This window comes from Echinococcus granulosus (genome assembly GCF_000524195.1).
Source record: "Echinococcus granulosus chromosome Unknown EG_S00086, whole genome shotgun sequence".
Classification (NCBI taxonomy): Eukaryota; Metazoa; Platyhelminthes; class Cestoda; order Cyclophyllidea; family Taeniidae; genus Echinococcus; species Echinococcus granulosus.
In genome coordinates, this window is record NW_020170466.1 from 195,695 (window position 1) to 217,019 (window position 21,325).

A 21,325-nucleotide genomic window follows, 5' to 3' on the forward strand; every position below is an offset into this window, starting at 1 on the left:
AGAAATCGAAAGACGTAAGTTGCTTTCCCCAGTGCTTTGTTTATTTCGAGACAAGCAAACAAGAAATTGTTTCCCAGTAAGTAATGTTTGGGCTTATCTCAAGATATTGCCTCTGCACTGAGTTCGTACATCCATTCCATGGTTGGAGTCTAAAAAGATAAACAGAAATGGGCACAAAAATCTAGCATCCACGCACTCGTTTTAGAATCACATCACCCATGACCTTAATGTTGAATGTTGAAGGAATGGATTCAAGAGACTACTACAAATCATCCATGCATAACAATTTCAGGAAAGTATTCGTTGTTTTTATTTTCAGCCGGTTATCTGAGTCCTGCGATTCGCGCTCGTCTCGACTAGGTCTTATAAACTTGCGTGTTTTGGATTGGGACACAGCCAGTAGCTACTACCAAACATCATTCATTTTAGCAGAAAAATACTTCCAGTGAGTTAAAAATGGATCTGAATAATGGTTTCCAGGCAATTTTTTAATATTATTTATCATTTAAATTTTTTTGAATGCTAATAAGTGTCAGCTTTCAAGAAAGAACATTTCTGTTTGGCCAATCTGAGGATGCAAACCTCAGAAATGCATCTACCTGGATAACAAGTCGATCCATAACCTCCCTGCCATAGCTTTTTCGTGTGAATTTGACGATCAGGGTGAAGATTCCTGCATCCTTTGCTGGTAGTAATCCAGATGTTTTATTAATGGAAAATAATCCCGCACCAGTTTTGACAAGGAAAGCTCTGAACTTAGCAGGAGTTCTGAAAGCCACAGAGACTTCATGAATAAAGACGCGAGATCTTACTCTTCACGGCTGTCTAATCGCAGTTTCTTATAATCTGATTTCCATAGACCCTGGGGGGAGAAAATTAGTCTCCTTTCCACCTTTTGAGTTAATGTGGCCTCGAGATGGACCGGAAAGACCCACATACCGCCAGCTTTTGAAGTGACACATAGAGACGCATCAATTCTACAATAGTTAAAAGGAGTAATAAGGTGTCTAGCTCGCATTGACGTCAATTCTTGGAGGTGCCAAGGCTTACACTTATGAGTAGGTCGCAAAATCTACTGTCCAATGATGTTTAAAGAAGGTTTTGAAAACTCTCTAATTTACGACGTCTTCACTGTGAAATAAACTAAACCGTTTGTCTTCCGTTTCACCTATTTCCATTTCGTTGTTTTTTTCCGAGTTGATGTTTTCACATCATTGATGTCATGTGGGTTTCACAGTTGCCCGCTGGTTCCCACTGCCAGGCTTTTAAAATAGAATTTCTGCTATAGCTTTCTTTGATTGCCTAATGGAGTAAAATAATTCTTTCTAGCTAATTTTCTCTACTCTCCAAGTGTGCTTTGGCAGCCTATTTTCCACTGAAGGAGGTCACAGCACGTTTTGCTTGTTTGATATGTATTTACAAAGTAGGTAGTTAGTATTTCCTGTAAATTTTTACATAGTTTTTTACCGTCCAAGTGACGCAGTTGTTGAACTTTGTTTTGCTTGATCATTAAACATCCAGCGAATAAATCTGTGACCTTGGAAAGTGAAAGTGGAGTAACCACAGGAGAGGCCGATTGGTTATCTTCGGGTAAACTCGCTACCCTACTTGACCTCTTAGTTCAAAAGAAACATTTCAAAGAACATAGCATGACTTACTTAAAGGATCTACTTGGTCTAAAGACTCCAGAGAGTTCAAGATGGGGAACATTATCGGAAGGATCCGCAAAATCACATTTTGTTTGCTCTAACAAAACGGCTTCCCGTAACACTGTATCCGCATCCACGAGGGTGTCCTCATGACAGGAGTCCACAACAAACCTCCAATTGAAAACCATATCTTCATCTGGATCCTTCACGAAGCCAGCTAGATTGAGGTGCAGTTTGATTGGTGTTGAAGTTCCAGCTTTCACTTTGAGTAGAGGATGAACTGATTTTGGTTGTTTACGAGGATGCACGAGTTCCTGTAGAAGATCTTTGGGTGGTAATTCCAACGTGCCGCGCAGAGTTGGAGTTCCCTAAATATTAATTTCTTCTCATTGTAGTATATGATAGGAGAGTGGATGAGCCTCTTTAGCACTTCGAACAGATGTCATAAAATTTGTCTAAAATCGATAGGTCAATGACCTTTGTCTATCCATCCCATATCCATGCAATCCTCTAGTATCCATGTATCTACGTATCTCTATATGTATTCACCCATCCATCGGGTCATTCCAGCCACCCTCTGGTCATATTTTTTAATCTTTCTGCAACGCGACATGGTCTTTGAACGAGCTCTTTTGCTCTAAGAAAGTCAACAAAATCCCCATCAACCCCGTTAGTTAAAACACGAAGACCTTGGATTCGCATGCCTCGAAAAATAGCAATAATAATCAGTTCAACTGAAAGGTGGAATCCTCCCTTTTTGTCAGTGAAACTTGGCCGATTTACCCTTAATGGTGTTGACCAGGCAATCTCCCGTGTTTCCCAACCTCCACCATCGTGAAGGTTCGCCTTCCTGGCGACGATTTCAAATCGAGCTCTGTAGACATGCATTAAAGATGGTGTAAATCGCAAGTGGAATTCCTTTCTCTGATTCCCTAAGAGATTCAGATGCCTATAAAAGAAAATAAACTCAAAAGATGTCAGCTCGATGGTTAATAAGATCCATTGTTCTACTTTTGCATAAATTTCTTGCGTATTTTTAAGTAAAAGATTTGAAAACACTACTTTGAGACTTTAGTGATTAACTGTATCCGATTTGTCTTTTTTTGCCAAAGAGCTATTATTTAAATAGCATTAAAAGGCGGAAATAATGATGCGCAGATGAGTTCAAAATCCTGGCCAAAATTGACCAGTCGTGGGTGATTTGAGAATAAATTCCATGGCTGATTGGTTGATACTTTACCTATTGTCAAGTCCTCCAAGCGAATTAAAGTTCATCAGTTTTCATTCTTTAGCTATTCAGCTGAATCTACTGTAAAAAGTTCAAATTCTCACCTCTCTCCCCTTATCTCAAAGGCATTGGATGCCTTTTCCATCTCCTGATCGAAGACCGAATTAACTGCTTCAAGAGCACAACGTGTATCAATGGGATAGGGGAAAGGGTTTGTGAAGAAAATGCTAAAGAGTTGAGATTTTCCGGCTTCGGATGTTACGCAGACCTCACTGTTCCAAGTCGGTAGACTCCCTTCACCATGCAGCTGAACTCGAAGCTCACCTAGCTAGATTACATAGGAAAAGAACTATATGGAAAAGGCGGGATGACATATTAACTATTTTCTTATAAAAAAGCAGGAATTAGTTATTTTGATCTAAAACTTTTGTCAATGAAGCAGGTGGAAGGTTGTGGAGCTCCAAAATTATGCGAAAGACTTCACAGTTTCGACTTTTAGTTGAGACCGGTGGCGAGTGAAAGAAGTCCAGTAGTCGGTTGTGTCTGGGCCGGTCATGTAACCTCTACTTCCATCTGAAAACACAAACTCTCCCCCCATTGTTTGGCATATCACCAGAGTTAAGGATACCTTGAGTCAAGAGAGATCCTCTAGACGTGATAGGAATAGAAGACAATACGTCACTCTTTCGAGTGGCATATCCACCTACATAGGTTGGGGGAATGGGGGCGAGACTTCGGTAAAACTCGCCATAACTCCTGGATTGTTAGCCGGCCGATTGACAGACAGACAGACCGACTTGGGATGAGAAACAATGCTTTTAGCAAATACACATATCATCGGCATTATTCCAAACGGTTCACTCACTACGCACCACAACTTTTGAAGGCGCTCACCGTTTGATGTCTGGATGAATTGCTGTATCTGCACTGTGTGCGGGTATGTGTTGTCCACCGTAGGTAGGATTATTCACAAGGGATCATTCACCTGCGGCTATGATCTCTCCACTTGATAAAATTTGACTTAATTAGTAAATCTTGTGCAAGATCTGAGACCACTGAATTAGCCAATCGACACATGTTTAGAAGTTGCGCACAAATTTATCAACCAACTACAACATACCTCTTCACTTCTAAGTACAATTTCACCATCATTTAGACAGTGTCCATATTCTTGAGGTCTAAATGTGACACTCAAGTAGAGAGTACTTAAGGCCGGAAGAGGCACATTGGCTCCCTCAAGTGGGACCATTTCACCTTCCTTCTGCAGCGAGTAGGAATCAATCGCGTACACCCTATCGTTGACTCTCTCTACTGAAAGATGGTAGGACTTCCTCGAGGGATTGGCAATTTCCACTACACCTATACACTGTCTAGACAGATAAATGCAGAATAAATCGTTCCCACCTGCCTAATTCACATCTCCAAGGAGAAACAATTTGTGGCAAGGGAGGCTTTGCCACCAATGTCAACTCGACCCAAAATTCACTAAGGTTTGAGTTGTAGAAGATTGCACTAGAAGGCAGAAAAGAAAAGCCGAAATTAAAAGAAATGAAAAATTAGTCCTTTTTAAACCAATGGCATTTTCTCAACCAAGAAGACAAATACTTCGAATTCCGCATGCACTAACTTCCGATTGACTTATTCGGGACTAAGGAAGTGCGCTGGGAGTAACAAAAACTCCAGAAATAATTCGTTTTTAAATTCCCTAGGCATTTCCTTTTATCGTGTCCAAATTCCCACACACTGGAGCGTTTTGAATTTCGGCTCCCGATCGGATTTCCTGATTGGTTAATACCAAGCAGTACATGCCGCACTGCCAGCTTGCTTAAGCCAATCGGCAGTAAAGATGACTGCATTGAAGCCTTTGTCTCATTGGCTGTTCTGGCCTGGAGCTCAACAGTATTCAGGCCCACGCGCACACACAACGGGCAATTTAAAACAAGAACATATATTTTTTCAGGCATGCAGCTTCTCACCTAGCTTTAACTTTGCCCACACAAGTTGGCCTATATTCAGCAGTGTAGATGGAAACATCTTCAGTAATGTTTGGACCTGTGAGATCGTCGCCTTCCAAAGTTACTTGTAGATGCTGGTCATCACTAGGCAATGGGGTGGAGAGATTTAGAGGAATAATAATTTGATTGACCTTCAGACAATGGCAGATAACTTCAAGACGTTGGATGGGAGGCGCTAGAAAGCAATGTAGAACCAAATACTTTGAAATTCGTCCGAATTATTGCTCTCACAGACCATTTTTGTTGATTATTTTGGACCTACCTGGCTTTATGCGGATGTTCACTTCGTAGAGAAGACGAATTTCGGGTTCATCAGATTGTTGGATCCTTCTAAAATGACGCCAAAATGCATTCGATTATCTTTTCTCAAATAAATACAAGTTGACCTTAGTTATTCCCTTTTCCACTTCTGCCTAGGTCGTACATGTAGTGCCAAGAAAACATAATAATCGGGTGGACAAATGTAAGGGAATGCAGAAGGTGAGATTAGGCAATAACCGACTCCCTTCCACCCCTAAAATGCAAGCCTTCTCATGCGTCACTTTTTTGCCGTGAACTCTCGATATGATATCACTCACGGCTGATTCACTGAACCTGAAGGGTTCTAGAGAAGTACCTCTGAAGTGTATCGAGTTGACTGATCTTTGGCGTAATCGTCTTTTAGTCTCCATTAGGGGGAAGATTTCTGGTAAATTTGTGCATCTGTATTGCATCTAACGCCTACATGTGCAAAGCAACTACATTCTTCTGGTCGCGAAGTGGTGTGCGCCTCAATAGTGTAGGGCAATCAAGTAGCAAGTAGGTCGTGAAGCTTGTCTGTTGTCTGTTGCCAGTGGAAGGCACACGAGCTCAACGACGTCTCTTTCACTTCGCTATTGAAATAGGTGCAAGCCCGCTGTTTCAGCACTCAAATTAACTTCGATGTATAGCGTCAAAATCGACATTGTTACCAACGAGGATATTCTCTAATGTGGTTTCATCTACCTCTGAGCAATTTATCAGCAAGATTAAACCATTCTTTAGTAAGTGTGTCCCCGTGGTATATTTTACTTCCACAAACCACCCCTTCTCAACATACTCTACAACCATCGTCTGATAGGAAGCGTCTCCAAATTTGGAATCGAGTTTAACAGAGTTAGTGGAACAGGTAAGCTGGAATCACATCCAAACGGTAGTTATGCCTTTTATCCGGGAATTTTGAAACCTTGCATTCAAGCCAACCCCTCTTACCTACTATCCATCGAGTCTTCTCTGAATAGAAGCTTTCCAAACGTGTAGGCTCGACGCTTTATTGGTATGACAATGCGGCAACGACCTCGACAGTTGGGTCGAGAAATGACATGGGCATCAGATACAAGAATATCTGTCGGAAAGTCGCTTTCAACTCGGAATAACTGTGTTCTCGATGATTTATTTTTAGGCAGAAAAAGAGAAATGTCATGTTTATCTGATTGATCAACTTTGTGAGTACAATCACCGACTTGACATTTGATCTCAATTCTTCCAGCATAAAAGCAGAGGCCACGATCCTGAAAAGTAATAGCTACAATGTTATTGAAGCAATTAATCAGGAAACAAACTCCAATTGAAGGGAATCTTTGATTCATTCCGTTAACTAGGAGCCGATTTTGGTAACCATGTATAAACCAATCGTATCATAGATCCTTGTTAAGGCAATGCCTGACTGCGTGTCGATGAAGGCATGAAATTAGATGAAAAATAAAAAAATTCTGCGGCATTATCTTAAGTAGGAAAATATTGAAGATAAGATTTTCAGTGTAGACTCTGAAATTGTATTCTACCTTTCGATTGGTTAGCGGGTGCAATTTTTCCAACTCTTCAGTTATGAAGACAGTTGGATCAGCAAGAAATCGTTCCATAGACATGTCCTTCCTATAATTAAGGACATCTGCAGTGGAATCAGCGGTGTTATCTTCTAAAGCCTCACATTCAATAATAAAACAGCGAAGATCGTCTGCAGCGCTGAGGATAATGTTGATGTGATGGATTTCTTTTTTCGGGCAGAAAATGCGAAGGGGAAGATCCACATATCGGGAAGATCCTGTGGTTGACAAAAAAAGCAAACCTCAGCGAAAATTACTTATTTGCATGAAGTATTCTGCCAAATACCTACTTTCGGATTTTCCAAGATCCACGTCAAGAAATCGCGGTAACTCCACGATTGAAGAATCGCATTTGATTTGAAAACGAGTTTTTTTCTAAAAAAAGTTGAATAAAATCTTATGTGTTTTCCAAAGAATACACCTGACCAATCTACTCACTGTATCCAGAGGGTCCGAGTCCTTGAATAGCAGGAGCTTGGATACCACATTGCACAACTCTCCGGAAATTTTAATTCTCTCCATTTCGAGTGGTGAAAGACAATACTCAGCCACCCACTCCATCGCTGAATATCTCGCCAAATTTTTACACGGAAGCTGCAGATTTACACAATGCTCCATATTAACTGGACAGCGGAGTTTGAAGATCTCATCTAGTTCAGAAATGCAATATAAGACTATAAGAAGGAGAACTTTTCCCATAAAGAGGGAATTAAAGAAGCCTAAGCAGGATGCTGTCGGCAATTCCAGCATTGTTGATCCCTCGACTAAACACATTTTCAAACCGCTTCAAAGCTCTCTAATGTCAAGGAATATAGATGAGCTCTTAGCAAGCACCGTACATAACAATATACTTGTAATCACTACGTAGAACGAACTAACAAATCGATGTTGTTGTTGAAAGTGACCCGGACCCAAGGCCAGGTAGCATCGAAATGGCAAAGAAAGTAGTGGGATTCGTTGGATTGATGACCTTATTTAAGGTAACCTGGCAATCAAGAAACAAGTAGCTAAAGCGACACTGTTTTGTTGATTTAAGTGCGCTTAACTCGAAACGCCTATAACAAAGAGATGTCAAGCTGTCAAATGACCGCTTTATAAACCATCTGTATGTAACACAGTAGGGCATGATCATATATACCAAGTTGTGTCTGGAAGACTACTCAGTTTCACTCCAGTTGCGGATAAAGGAACAATCAGATTCACGTCCAGTCTGCCCGTATGTCTGCCTGCCTCCTCTTCACCATTCGGCCAGCTACGATGACTCCATGGTCTCGAGTATGCAGCGGATAGGCTGTCCTCAGCCAGAACACTGCTAAGGCGTTTGCGCAGGTGTGTTTGTATCACAGGTTTCCATACATTTACCCCACACGTCTTCGCTCAACGATATGCAAACGGCGACACCAGTGCCGATACCCAAACCTTCCTCTCACTCATTGTGCAAACGTCCCACACCACACTTCTATGACAGAAGTACGACTTCTCGTTAATTTATGATGCTGCGAAACTTGCCAGTGAGAGACTGTACAATGTAGGGTGAGGGAGAGGGCTACAGACCCACTCCTATCCCCATCTTCCACCATTATTTCTACACTTCTTTGTCTGTGTTATTTCGTCAACGTATTGTCACCTTTCCTCAATGCTGAATGTCAAAATTCATATGTAGAGTAAGCTAGACAATTAGGGAATAAAAGTGATGTGGACCCGTAAGTAGCTAGTGCCAGGTTTTTGCCTTTAGGGAAAAGATAAACTTTTGATTGAAGTGGAATTTTGGGATTTGCCTCCATGATTACGAATCCAACGAGACACAACGCTTAAAGCAGGAGGATGTGGTAATAGGTGACTATTATTTCCTATAGTCTACCTAGCGGTGAATGGATAAGTTGGATTGTTAAGGCTTTTTTATGGAAGAAAATTACCTTTATTTACAGAAGAGGTCGTTTTGAAAGCTGTAGAACAACCCCGCAATTCAATGGCAAAGTCTCCTAGATCCTGATTTGAAAGCACTAGCTGTCCCCTGTATTTGCCAACACTGAAGGGATGAAAAGCGACCTCCACACTTGTCACCCTCTCTACATGCAGGAATACCTCAGACAGTCGGCATGAGAAACCACGAAGACGACCCGGAGACATGTCCGGACAATATGGGGGTGATTCCATAACCCGAAGATTGAAATGACCTGCCGCGTTGAAGGGATTCCGAATTGGAATCGACCCAATTACTGCCTGGTAGCAGGTTGTCTTGAAATTAAATACCTCCTAAAACATATATTAGTAAAAACAAAATTAAGTCATGTCTGGAATGTCTGCAGAAAAGTTCACTTCTTCTGCAAAAAACCAGCTGTCTGGTCGAATAAATGCAGTCTGTCATCCGCTTCTTCCTGTATATTGACGCATCTCACTGCAGCTCCAGGTAAGATGGGAAGGAGCAAATAAACAAAATCAGGTTCCTGTGGCTACCAAACTTTGACTCGATTTTAAAGCTTTCGCTACGGCAATTTATAATTTTTTCAATAAAAGTGAGAAGTAATGAACAGATTGTTTGGAGGAAATGACAACCGGACAGATCTTGAAAACTTGATAAGCTACATTGTACAGTCTTTCACTGGCAAGTTTCGCAGCATCATGAATTGCGGCCATCGTACTGCTGCATTAGAGGAGCACTTTCATCCCACTGGCTGGTTCACCAGTCCTACCTATATGCCATCAGGCCCAACAACAAGGCATTCTTTCACACGCTGTGCCCGGTTGTGTCGAGAGCAGAGATGTCAGTGACGTCTGACGAATAGGTGTGTGTCCAGTGGACCACACGCGTGGGCAAGACAGGCACGTTCTTCTGCAGACGAAGCGGTGGATGGGATGGAAGTGTGGTGTGGGACGTTTGCACAATGAATGAGAGAAAGGTTTGGGTATCGGCATTGGTGTCTTCGTTTGCATATCCTTGAGCGAAGACGCGTGAGGTAACTGTATGGAAACTTGTGGTACAAACACACACACGCACCACCCTAGCAGTGTTCTGGCTAAGGATGGCCTATCCGTCGCACATTTGAGACCATGGAGCCATCGTAGCTGTCCGAATGGTGAAGAGGGGGCAGGCAGGTAGGCAGGACGACAGGTGGGTGACACATGAGCAGACCGGATGTGATACTGATTGTTTCTTCATTCACGATTGGCGTGAGATTGAGTCATCTTTGAGACATAACTTGGCATATGTTACATACATCTCATTGTCATAGTCGTTTTGGAATAAAATTACTTAAATGTTAGCGGTTTTTCTCATGACAAATCATTTAGCCAATCCTTCTGCCAATTATTAATGAGTGGTGCGCTTCAATGGCTGAATTTAGTTGGTGTAAAGAAGATCGACAGCCCTACGTGCTTTCTATCATCCAGTTTCAATACACACCAACTATGGACTGACGCAAAAGTCGGTCCAGTCAAAATCAAGTATAATTCGTTCTACTTAATTATAATCTCTCTTCTCCACACTTGACGCATCTGGGGTTTTGAGAGGGAGTTAAACTCCCTCTTAGGGTGGATATTCTTAAATGACATTCGTCAAGTCTGTGCATTCAAATGTTTCGAGCGACTGGGAACCAACTGACTGATATACTGTTATGCGGCTTTTCTGGTTACTTCTAAATACTCACCCACTAGGGCTAAAAAAGTGAAGTCGTGTAAAGGTGCGGGAGTTGATAAATCACCCAAGACTCCTCTTTGAGCCACTTTTATATTGCATAGGCAGCTACATTCTTCTTTTTCTGACTGTCGATATGCTAAGCATAGCAGATAGTATTGAGCTCTTATATCGTGGCTAGATTTTAGTTTGATAAATGGCAGAATTGTCTTTGAATCAAGCCTACTTACTTCTGATTTCAGCCCGGTTGCCTTACCAATGAGTCGAAATACCATTGTTGAACCTCTTGGAATATAACCTCTCTGTGACACCAGAAGAAGATACGCTTCGCATTGGTGGAGAGAAGAAACTCTAAAAATGAATAAATACAAGAAGAAAACTACTTTTAATAAGTAGTGTACTTCAATTTTCCCATTTAATTTCTAGCCATTTTAGCTTTAAGATGATTGGCTGGAACGACATATCGCTTTATAAAACCCACTAATCAAATGGAGAATAAGGAGGAGCGCTTTACATACGTAAAACTCAGAGTTAAAGTAGATGCACTGTTTGGTGTCAACTCCAGCTCCATCGTTCGGATGTCATTTGCCGCTCCCCTGAACTTAAAGGATTCGGCCTTCCTGCCAATGAAAAAGCATTGATAGCGTAGTAGCTGATTGGTTGGATTGGTCAAGTTTAGGTCCTCCATCACGCAAGTTTGTAACTTGCCTAGAAAATTAAATTACTCAAATCAGAAGAAAATACAGCATAACCTTTGAATAAGATCGTAGATTTGATCTTGTACTCTGGGAGAAGGCGATAGAGCCTAGATAAAACCAGCGTCATATGTAGGACATTTGGATGGAATATGTCAACGGGTGTTAAGTCAGCATCCATCCGCATAAGCTCCAATGCTTTGACTACTTGAACAGCATTATGAAATCGGAGCTGAGGATCTTTTGGATCCAAATTAACTTCAGATAGTACTTCTTCCTTCTAGAAGTGGTGAAAAGGAAAAGAAATTAGGTCTAGATCAAATTCAGTAACTACTCACCATGAAGGAGGCCTGATCTGCAATAACAGCAGCTAATGCAAGGCCACTAGCGAGATCTTCTTGAAAGTTTTTAATCCTAGGACGGGGAAGGTGGATCCACGTTGAGGTGTTAAATTGAGTGTTAGCCTCACACAACTGGGTCCATCCGTGTACCAGAGATCTCTTGATCCATTGAAGTAATTTGGCCTCGGTTCCTTTACCGATCTCCAAGGTCTATAGAAGGAGGATGATTTCCCGTAAAACGGGTGCTTCTACAGTGCGCCGTGCGTACACACACACTCAAGGCAGGGGTGGTAGTCTAAGGATGAGGTGGTGGTGAGGAGCTCCGCATTGGTAGCCTCTGAATGCTATTAACCCTCATTTCTTGCTAATGCAAGACGCTTGGGATCCATTTGTTTAGTCATTTCTACATCGTCCTACCCGTCCTTGCCCGTTGATGAGGTTAAGAGCAAACTCTTTTATCACCCTTACCACTGATACTTGCTAATGGTGGTATGAACTTCTTGACTATTAGGAGTGGAGGACCAACCTGAAAGTGATCTATCATTGCTGCTACATCAACGGAATATGCTACCTACTGTCATTTTGTAAAGCACGATGAAGAAAATGTTGCCCATGATGCGGTGACACTGTTGACAGATGATTACAGTAAGCTCTATTGATAAATCACTCACACTTTTAAATCCTCCGATAAAAGATAGGACTGTGCAATTGAGAGAAAGCAATTTACCTTTAGGAGCTGAAGAAAGAGATCTACCCATGCTATGCGAGAAGTTTTGTCGAAGGCTTCTTCGTCAAGAGTCGGTGTTAAAGGGTAGCGTAGACAAACATTTCCATTGGCATTGCCCAAGATAACTGTCGGAGTGGGTGATACGCCGTCCAGTGCTGCCTTGGTCGGAATATCCACATAGAAGAGGTCGTCACATCCACATGGACGTCCATTACGTATCCAGTCGAGGTAATCGTTGTAAGTCATCAGGTATTCTGGCATGATGTGACCCACACAACCGCCTTGGCTGATTGGAGATGAGAAAAATACAAAGAAAGTAGGCTAATCGACCCCATTTGACTGTCTCACTGCTCTGGGAACCTACTGAACGACTTCCAGTCGCCCAGGATTAGTATCTAAGCTACGTAAATGCATTCACCGTGACAGGTGCAGGAGATTAAAGTTAGAAAGCGCCGAGGAAGATGTTTTTTAAGATGAGAAGAAGATCTATTCACCATCGTAATACCTAGGTTGATCAACCTCGGCTAGCCTCTGCTCCCTTCTGGTAAAGTCTGGTATAGTCTCATTACTTCAATTGAAGAGTTACCTTTCAACAAAACAAACCAAAGCCGCGTGATGATTGTAGAGTGCTCCAATGCAAGTGGCGGTGTCATCAGTGGGCAGAGTTAGGGATCTCGGGACACCAGGTAGACTCCAGGAGGCCGCCATGTGAGCCAAACATTCAACCAGGACGTCAAGGCTATGCACTATTTGATTGCTCTTTTGAGGTTGCTCTTGCAGTTGAATATAGTGAAGAGATAGACAACTGAAGGCAATATTAAATAACTACTTATCATGAATAGACTGATGACCCTTTTTGACCTTAAAGTTAACTATTTACCGTTGAAAATCGATGGGGAAGTTTAATCCACGTATACCTCCAGGAAAACCATAGTGACGAAGCCACCGCTCGATTACGTGACTGGTTCCTGAGTCCAGTTCTCGTTGATATGCCATCAAACTTTCTCCTGACCTAAAGAGATAAAGAAATGACATTTGCGCTATATACTACCGGGACGCGAATTGGCAGATTTGGTAACTTGCGCTTTTGGAAGGGAGTTAAAGTGGACAAGACTGAAAGAACTGTCGTCCGTCGAGAACACAAACGGCACACAGGCGTAAAGGTGAAGTTTTCTGCCGCCTTTTAAAGACTCAGCAATGAATAAGAGGCAGGGCGGTTGGGGTCGATTGGAAATGACGAAGAAGTGAGATGATTCAATTTGCAGTCGAACAACCATTTCCTGTGAAATAGATTTCGACCGGAATGCTAGAACAAAAAAACTGGACCTTGAAATACAAACAGATGGAAAGTCAAAATATCAACGTGAAGGATTATCAATGAGGCATTAAAGTTTAAAGTTAGTTGGGATCTGAAACATCAAAATACCAAGATTTGTGCCTTGATGCAAGAATTTTGCTGTCAGCAACTACCAAAGAAGATAACATAATTTCCAAAATTTGCATCAAATTTACCTTTTCCTTGTGGAAGAACGACTGAAAATGGACATTTCTTCTGGAGTTTTTCGTTCCATGTAGCAAATCCGATATTTTCCAATTGGAAATTGTATTCTGCAGAATCAATCGTCAGATGTAGGTCAATGTCCACACGCGTGGAAAGCGGAATCGGTGGAAGGATCACATGTGAGGGATGACATGCCAGCTTGACCTCGACATTTTTAATAAGAATGGTCACAAAGCTCATCTGTGATTGGTTACAGTCGTCCTCAACAATGATTGGAACTTCCAAGGGGTGGAAATTTAGTTGATCTAGAGAAGCATGCATTGAATTCAATCAGTCAATGCAGTTTGAATTTACCAAGTGTTAAAGTGATTATAAATTTGACCGATGCATTAAGCTCTCTTAGGGTTCCACATAGGTTGTCGTCGTTACACCCATCGCATTCAATAGATATTGCGGAGGGTAAGTTGCTTGTGTCAATTTGCCACTGTATCACTTGATTTGCACAGCTTTCAATTTGAAATTCCTGCAAATATTCAAAGATTGCATTTAAGAGGCGCAGATTAATGTGATTGGTTAGGCCATAGCCAACCAACTTTTGGAGTAAGGGAATGCGAACATTGGCTGTAGTGACTATCGAAATCAAAAGTGCTGCTTACAACAATGTTAGTCATTACAAATCTTAATTTTTTATCCTGAAATTTTATTTTTATACTAATTAGGGATGTCCTAAGGTTTCACCTTTTGAATGATCTCAGGTGATTCGACAATTGATGGTGAAAGCTCGACAGAAATAACTCTTGGAGATACATTAACCAAGCCACGGATGCTGGTCGCTGTCACTCGACAAGCGTCAGATGTAATTCGTTTCCCGTTGACAATTAATGGAAGCATCAAGTCGAAATTCGAAACCTAAACTGACAAAACACACCTCTGATCAGCAAAATTCTGTCAAAACACCCTATTTTGCTACCAAGTATTGTATTAACATAGCCTTAAAGAGAGTAAATTTTAAAAGCAAGATCGAATTTCTTATTGGCTGTTCTGACTTAGATCCACTACAAAAGTGCAGATTAAAATATAGAGCAACTTAAAATCCTTTTTTACATAAAAGGGCAGCTAATAATCAGGATTTATTTGGTCTGCTGCAAGAAAACCTGCCTTATCTGGTTTGAAGATAAGTTCGTAATTCCTCGACGAGAATGGTTTTAGTAGGCCCGGGTTCCCTTGGTCAACACTAAAGTCTTTGCAATTACTGAGGTCAAATTCAATGCTAGCTGGAACTGGTGATACATTTTTTACTGCAAATGAAGTCTTTGACTTTTCCCCAATTGGAGTTCCCAGGACTTCATTGTCACCATGTCCACACTTGAACCCCACTCGAAAAGGACAAATTTCGATTTTGGGGAAAATGCACATCCCCTGTGCAGTTGTTTGCATTACCTCCTTACTGACGTGAAGTATCGAAATGGGAATTTCAAAGTAGCCCGTTTTTCGACTGCAACAGGTCACCTATTTTATTAAACATAGGTTCGGCTAGTAAAAATATGACTAATAACCCGCATAGGCAAAAAGTGCAAGGCGACGATTTAAATAATCATGAATGAAAGTTTTGTGGTTTTTTTAAACTTTTATGCTAGTGCATCACAAAACAATCTGCTTGTGACCATCTGACCAATCATGTATTAGCGTCTTTGAAGAGCAAATTATAATTGGTTATTATTGCGCTGCTGTTGCTTCAGCAACTGGTCGAGTTTATGAGCCAATTTATTATTATGGTTAAACGACTAAGTTGCCATGATATGGTGGAAATAAACGGATTTCCCATGCAGCTCTGTCCCACTGTCGCAAGACGCAAATAACTAGCATTTTGTACAGAAATTTATCCATTTCTAAGATCGGCATTTTTAAGTAAACTTTGCTTCTTTTTGCCTGCCCTAACAAGAATGATCTCACATGAAGTTAAAAATGTCAACAGCCCGAAATTCTAACACTAATATGAAAAACTAAGTGAGTACGAATTAAGCTGATTTAGACAAATAAAATTTCCTTAGCCGTGCATTTTATCATCCGGGTTAGTAAAACTGCAAGCAGTAATTGCATTCACACTTGTAACCATCTGGGTCTTGTATAAACAGATAATAAATCGTTTTTCTCTTGACACTCCTCAATAGTGTATTAGTAGAAACCTCGAGTCACCATATAAGAGGTAGGGGTAATAAAATTGGAACTAAGAGAAGACAGTTCACATTTTGCTAATCGGTCGGGTGATTCTGAGCGTTACAGAGGGAAGACTTCCAATGTGGAGGAATAAATTTGTAGACACACAACAAAAGCTTCTGGAAGAGTCACGTGGCTCACTCTCGTGATCTGACAGCATAACAGTTAAAGATGAGGTGGAAATACGAATTAGGCAAATGGATGTACCTAAACTGGTAACTATGTACGTGTACTCGGGTACTGTCAAGTTCCCACACTCCAATTTTCAGGAGACAAAAGCTTTGGTAAGACTATTTTAATTTGTGAGATGTATGGGTAAGTTGGAAGCACGTATGTAACTGCTAACTGAATGCTGGGGTCAGAGACTGACTGGCCTTAAGAATTACTGATTTTGAGCATACATAAGAGCATTAAGTAATGAACGACAGAGCAAGTTCAAAGACGTTCTGAAATGCCCGAGGATTAGGCGGGGAAAGAGAAGCTTTTAGAAAACCGAAGTTAGAATTATTTTTGGAGTCGCAGATATCCCCCAGATGGGAACAAAGTGACCAGGAGGAAGAAACACCAGAAAATGTCACCTTGAGGTTACGTTTCTAGGTCATTCTACATACAGATCACAATTATGGTTTAAACTGCCCTCGTTATGGGGTGGAAGGAGGGGACCATCTTTCAATTAACGAAGCAGACACAGATTTGGCGACAGAGGAAGTGGCAAGATTCTCACTGACCTCTTAATGCTAATCTAATGGACATCTTTCCTACCTCGTGGATGGTTTTTGATGCTTCGCCAGCGTTGTGTTGTCCGAATTGAAAGAGTGGCAATGGGAGGGTGGGGACGATAGCCAGACGGAGAATTCGGCTGTGCAATCGTAAGATATTTTACCACATGATCACCACGATTGGCCCTGTCGTTTTACGGTATGGCTTTTCTGATGAGCTTATAGTTCCTCACTCAATAGTACTTCTACATTGACATGACTTTATATTCCTTCACAGAAAACTCGAGGCACTTCTATTGGCGTAAACCAATCACTTGTTAGTATTCTAAATAACTTAAATCCGATTGGCTGGATTGGCGACGCTTTTGACACCTGTACAGGTACTGAGCCAAGATTTAAAGTGAATTCTTATGTTATCCAAATATCCATAGGTTATTTAAATCCGTAAATGAATGAAAATTTACACAAATTGATCTACCAGATGCAGTGTCATGATATACGTTGGATTATTAGGACGTTATTATAAAACATTCTTATCTTGTGAATGAAGTATCTGTCAGATAGAACTTTAAAGATCATCGAGCACAGCCGCACGTATTTTGGTGTCACTGTAGTGTATGCTACATAAAAAAGTGACCAGCTAACCAACCGCATTTTGGTAGAATTTGAAACCTCATTTGTTAATTTTAGTGGTAAATTTACGAACTACACATTAGGAGAATTTTTACTAATATCAGGACTGTCGTCGTTTTCAAACTATAAGCTTGTCAAACTGACAAATTTTGCATATGAATAAATATTCCATCACTTAATAAAGATCATTACACTATAATATTTAACTAGATATTAAGAAAATTCACTTGTTGTACAGTTGCATTAAATAAACTCACATAAATCTTTTGACTGGGCTCATGGTGTTTCAAAAAAGTCACCTGAAAGGCGACGGTAGTCTAAAAAATTTGTAGGGATTAGAATCTTTGACTGATTCTTCACTACAAGTGGATCATTCAAACTATTTCATCGTTATCTTATTTTATAGACATCGCCCCCTCCTTCTTCCCCTCCCCACCATCACTGACATCAACCCTAATGGGTCAAGATTTTTGGCATTTTTTACTCTGGTTAGTTGGTAATGTTACCTTGAATGTTTCTCCTTCCTGACTTCTGATTTCAACTCGACTTGGATCAACATTAAGGTTGACATCATCAACTACAGAAGGCGCACGGAACTCCACGAAAGCCGGTCCACCACCAATATTACGCAATCTGAAAGTACGCACGATTTCTAAGCCGTAGGGCACATCGCCCAGCTTGATTCTCTTAGAGGTTGAAGTCAGCTTTGGTGATGGAAGATGGAGAAGAACATCCACCTCTGTTTTAACACCTTCTAAGTGAACTGGACTCCCGAGAAAGGCTGAGAGGCAAAAAGTAGCTTTTCCTCCTGCAATTCTTCCTTCGTTGAAGGAATATCGGTAGGTGATTTCGCAGTTTTGGCAGTTGTTGGGGGAAACTATGCCTTGGAGTCAACAAAGGTGCAGTGATTTAACGGCAGTGTTGCCAATAGTAGGTGGCTCAAAAAAAGAATGTCTCTTGTTTATCTTAAGCCAAAAGGTGGGTTTTGTAAAACGTTGTGTATTCCTTGAGGTGACGAAATTTCAAACAAGGGTTATTGAAGACCACCACGTAATTGGTGAAAATAAAGATTCTAAAAGACAAATTAATTGCACCAATTATCTTTAAATGGGCTCAAAAATGACGTCATCTGAAAGGCCATTGGTCCAATTTTTTGGTGCTGGCATCAGTAACTAAACCAATTAAAATAGAAGGAAAAGTGTTTAAAAGGGGAAAAAATAAACATGTGTAGAACTTGAGTGAAACATTTTTTGATAACAAAACAACTATTTTTTTGTTGCCAAAATGGCGGAGTTTGTGAACATTTTGGAATTGATGCATCTGCTACGTATCTCTGTTTAAAAATTTCACATAGCTTTGAGGTTATTAGATGAGTTTGCGGTATTTATTGTATAATAGGGGATACATAAATAAACGAAGCTTCTAAAATAAACAAATAAACAAAATTTCTTGAATTGATGGAAATTATGGTGTACCTATTTCCGGATTAATTTTCAGGCTTTCCCATTGGCTGTTTGAGGTCCACCTGAAGTGTACGGGCATATTTAGATGATTCTTCAAGCACACAAATTCTCGTAGACCATCCACAGATATCAGACACGTCGATCCGCGTTGCGGTTTGAGTGTGATTTTATTTGGATAGATCTCCAAATATGGGAGCTCTGCTTGGGCTTTCACATTGATGCAGTTGAAAGGTGCTCCGTCAACTTGGAGGTTAAGTAAACTGAAAGTAGATAATTGGAGACTCGAGTTTATATTTTAATCCTCCTTTCCTTCCTTCTCCCCCTACCTACCTACCTACCTTCATCACATATAAAAAACGTCGTACATTTTACGTTGCTTTCTGTTTGATCGGCTTTCTGTGAGAAATAGTTTTCGTATTCTCCAAAGTTTGTTAGAACAGTGGGCATAACGCTGGTTATCTCCAAACGATCTGCTCACTACCCCACATCTCTTGGACATTTGGTACATTTTTATACTGGAAAGCATTTGTGTGCGATACCTATCTACTCAAGGCTCTACAACTCAAAGGTACACAAGACAGAAGACTTTTTTAGGTCAGGCAAGATTAGTGAATCGCCTTATCAGAAGCAAGCCCTATTCTTACAGGACTACACAACACCTCGAGCCAATTCGACTTTCACATAACAGTGAGATTTGGAACAAAGGGTAGGTAATATGGAAAATGAAGCCATTACACCTAGTGGTGAATATCTCAACAAGTGCCTTACTTTTACCGATTAGGTCATTCAACCTAAAGCCGCTCAAACTCATTCGACTACTGCTTGGCTGGAAAAAAGGGTACCTCTCTAACCCATTACTTACCCTTGAAATACTCCAGGCAATTTCGGTGACACAGATATTTCAAAACCGTGGGTACCATGAGGTGAAATCACACGACTCGTGTCATCTTTTATCTCTACTTGATAATTATGAGAATGTAACTGCACCAAAACCGGCCGATTTTGACAATTTTTGATCTTCAACACTTTGGATGATATTGTTTTTAAGCACATTGTGCCAAAATCAAGTAACTGTGGGTCTGAAAAAACAGTCCTTTCTGTATGCCTTTGCTTACATATTAGTTTGCCGTCCTCATGATCTAGCCTGGGATATCTAAAGACAATAAATTTGAAAATTATAAAAATCTACTCATGGTTGCCCTTATTACTAAAAAGTCGCCCAATTTCGACAAATTTTAGGATTCCTTCTTGGTTTGCAGATTCTTCAGATATTGTCGCATTCCCAATCACATTCAGCAAACACGTCTGAAGGACTTTTGAAGTTATTCCAAAGATAGATAGCTTTGACTGATCTGAAAGCAATCCTGAAAAGGCATAAGTTTATTTAAAATTTTTCAATAAACTACCCAATTGATTTGGAGCAAAGACTACTGAGACAATTTGGACTTTTTCAGGTTCCACTCTTCCTTGAAAAGGTTGAAAGTGAAAGTGAGCAATTTTTGAGAAGTGGAATTGCACAGAAAGCATTTTAGAGTTGTTCCTGATAAGAAGATGCTTTGTGATACATTTTTGAGTCATACAGCAGCCGAAATCAAGGGTTTCGAGGTTTACCGCGTCAGATAAGGTGGTCTCTGCTTTAAGTGTCACCGATAGTGCCTCAAATGTGGCCGAGAAAGGCACTTTTAGTATTCTTGTGTCACAGATAGTGTTGTCATCTACACGGTATTTCAAAACAAAAGTGGTCTAGTTCTGAGGTGACAAGGTCCATTTATGCATTGAGAAGACAAGAGAAAAGTGACATCAGATTTTAAAGCGAAAATATTTCGGAAATGCTTCTACTACCCAGCTTTCCATAAGCGATCTCTATAAAGCCAGAGGCGGTGATGGAGTCAATAGTGTGTTGCTGCGAAATAAATCCTTTTTCTTTTATAGGTAAAGTTGCTAGACACACGATTTTCAGCAAAATGCTTCTCTGTGGACTTAATCGTCCCGACTTTGGAGATAATGTTATATTTGGCAATGCATGTTTTCCTGATGTCTTATGCGAGTCATAAAAATATGTTTGATTGCTTACTTCGGGACATCTTGTGATATGTGCGGAGAAATCTAGGGCTGTTGATGAGTAATTAAATAAATACGCAGTAATTTCTGATGATTCGGCAAAAAACACAGGAGGGAATATTAATGATTGTAATGGTTTTTCTTTTAGCTTGGAGGCATTGGGTCTTAGCTTAAAAAGGTTCATGTTAAAACTGGAAAAGGAAAAGAAAAAATTGTGTTAGAATAAATGTGTTTAACTACATTAGGGCACTTTTTGGAGGGAATAGTAAAAGTTCAGTTTTAGGTGACAAATACTCCCATGTTATCCAATAATGATCCCATACGGTATTTAGAAGAACACAATTAAAATTGACTAAGGAGAATCCAAAAAAGGTTCTACTGTACATTTCAAATGCTAACCCCTATACATTTAAACTAGCACTAGATCGGTTGGAAGTCCTTGATAGCTAAAAGGATTTGATCATATTTTGAACTCTGCAATAAAATTCTAGTTAAAAATCATCGCATAACTTTCCGTGTGTTACAACAAGCAGACAACTCATAAGAAGGGTCCCCTAAAGTATAAAAGCTTATTTGGCATCCTTGGTAATAGAACAAC

General features: G+C 40.5%; 1 protein-coding gene across 1 annotated transcript; it reads right to left on the bottom strand. All coding sequences in view use genetic code 11, as the record gives it.

Moving 5' to 3' along the window:
• Window positions 1-808: 808 nt before the first annotated feature.
• On the bottom strand, window positions 809-19,010 carry EGR_07771 (hypothetical protein; the record flags this gene model as incomplete). The annotated part of the gene is made up of 24 exons (XM_024497020.1): window positions 809-977; window positions 1,659-2,017; window positions 2,433-2,523; window positions 2,982-3,205; window positions 3,998-4,247; window positions 4,854-5,067; window positions 5,155-5,222; window positions 6,123-6,421; window positions 6,695-6,954; window positions 7,027-7,111; window positions 7,175-7,386; window positions 8,653-8,992; window positions 9,471-9,569; window positions 10,627-10,721; window positions 11,123-11,345; window positions 11,404-11,616; window positions 12,134-12,419; window positions 12,720-12,938; window positions 13,014-13,145; window positions 13,280-13,439; window positions 13,646-13,939; window positions 16,614-16,710; window positions 17,710-17,984; window positions 19,001-19,010. The coding sequence occupies 24 exons, from the start codon at window positions 19,008-19,010 to the stop codon at window positions 809-811; spliced, it is 4,674 nt and encodes a 1,557-aa protein (XP_024348574.1).
• Between the last annotated feature and the right edge of the window lie 2,315 nt (window positions 19,011-21,325).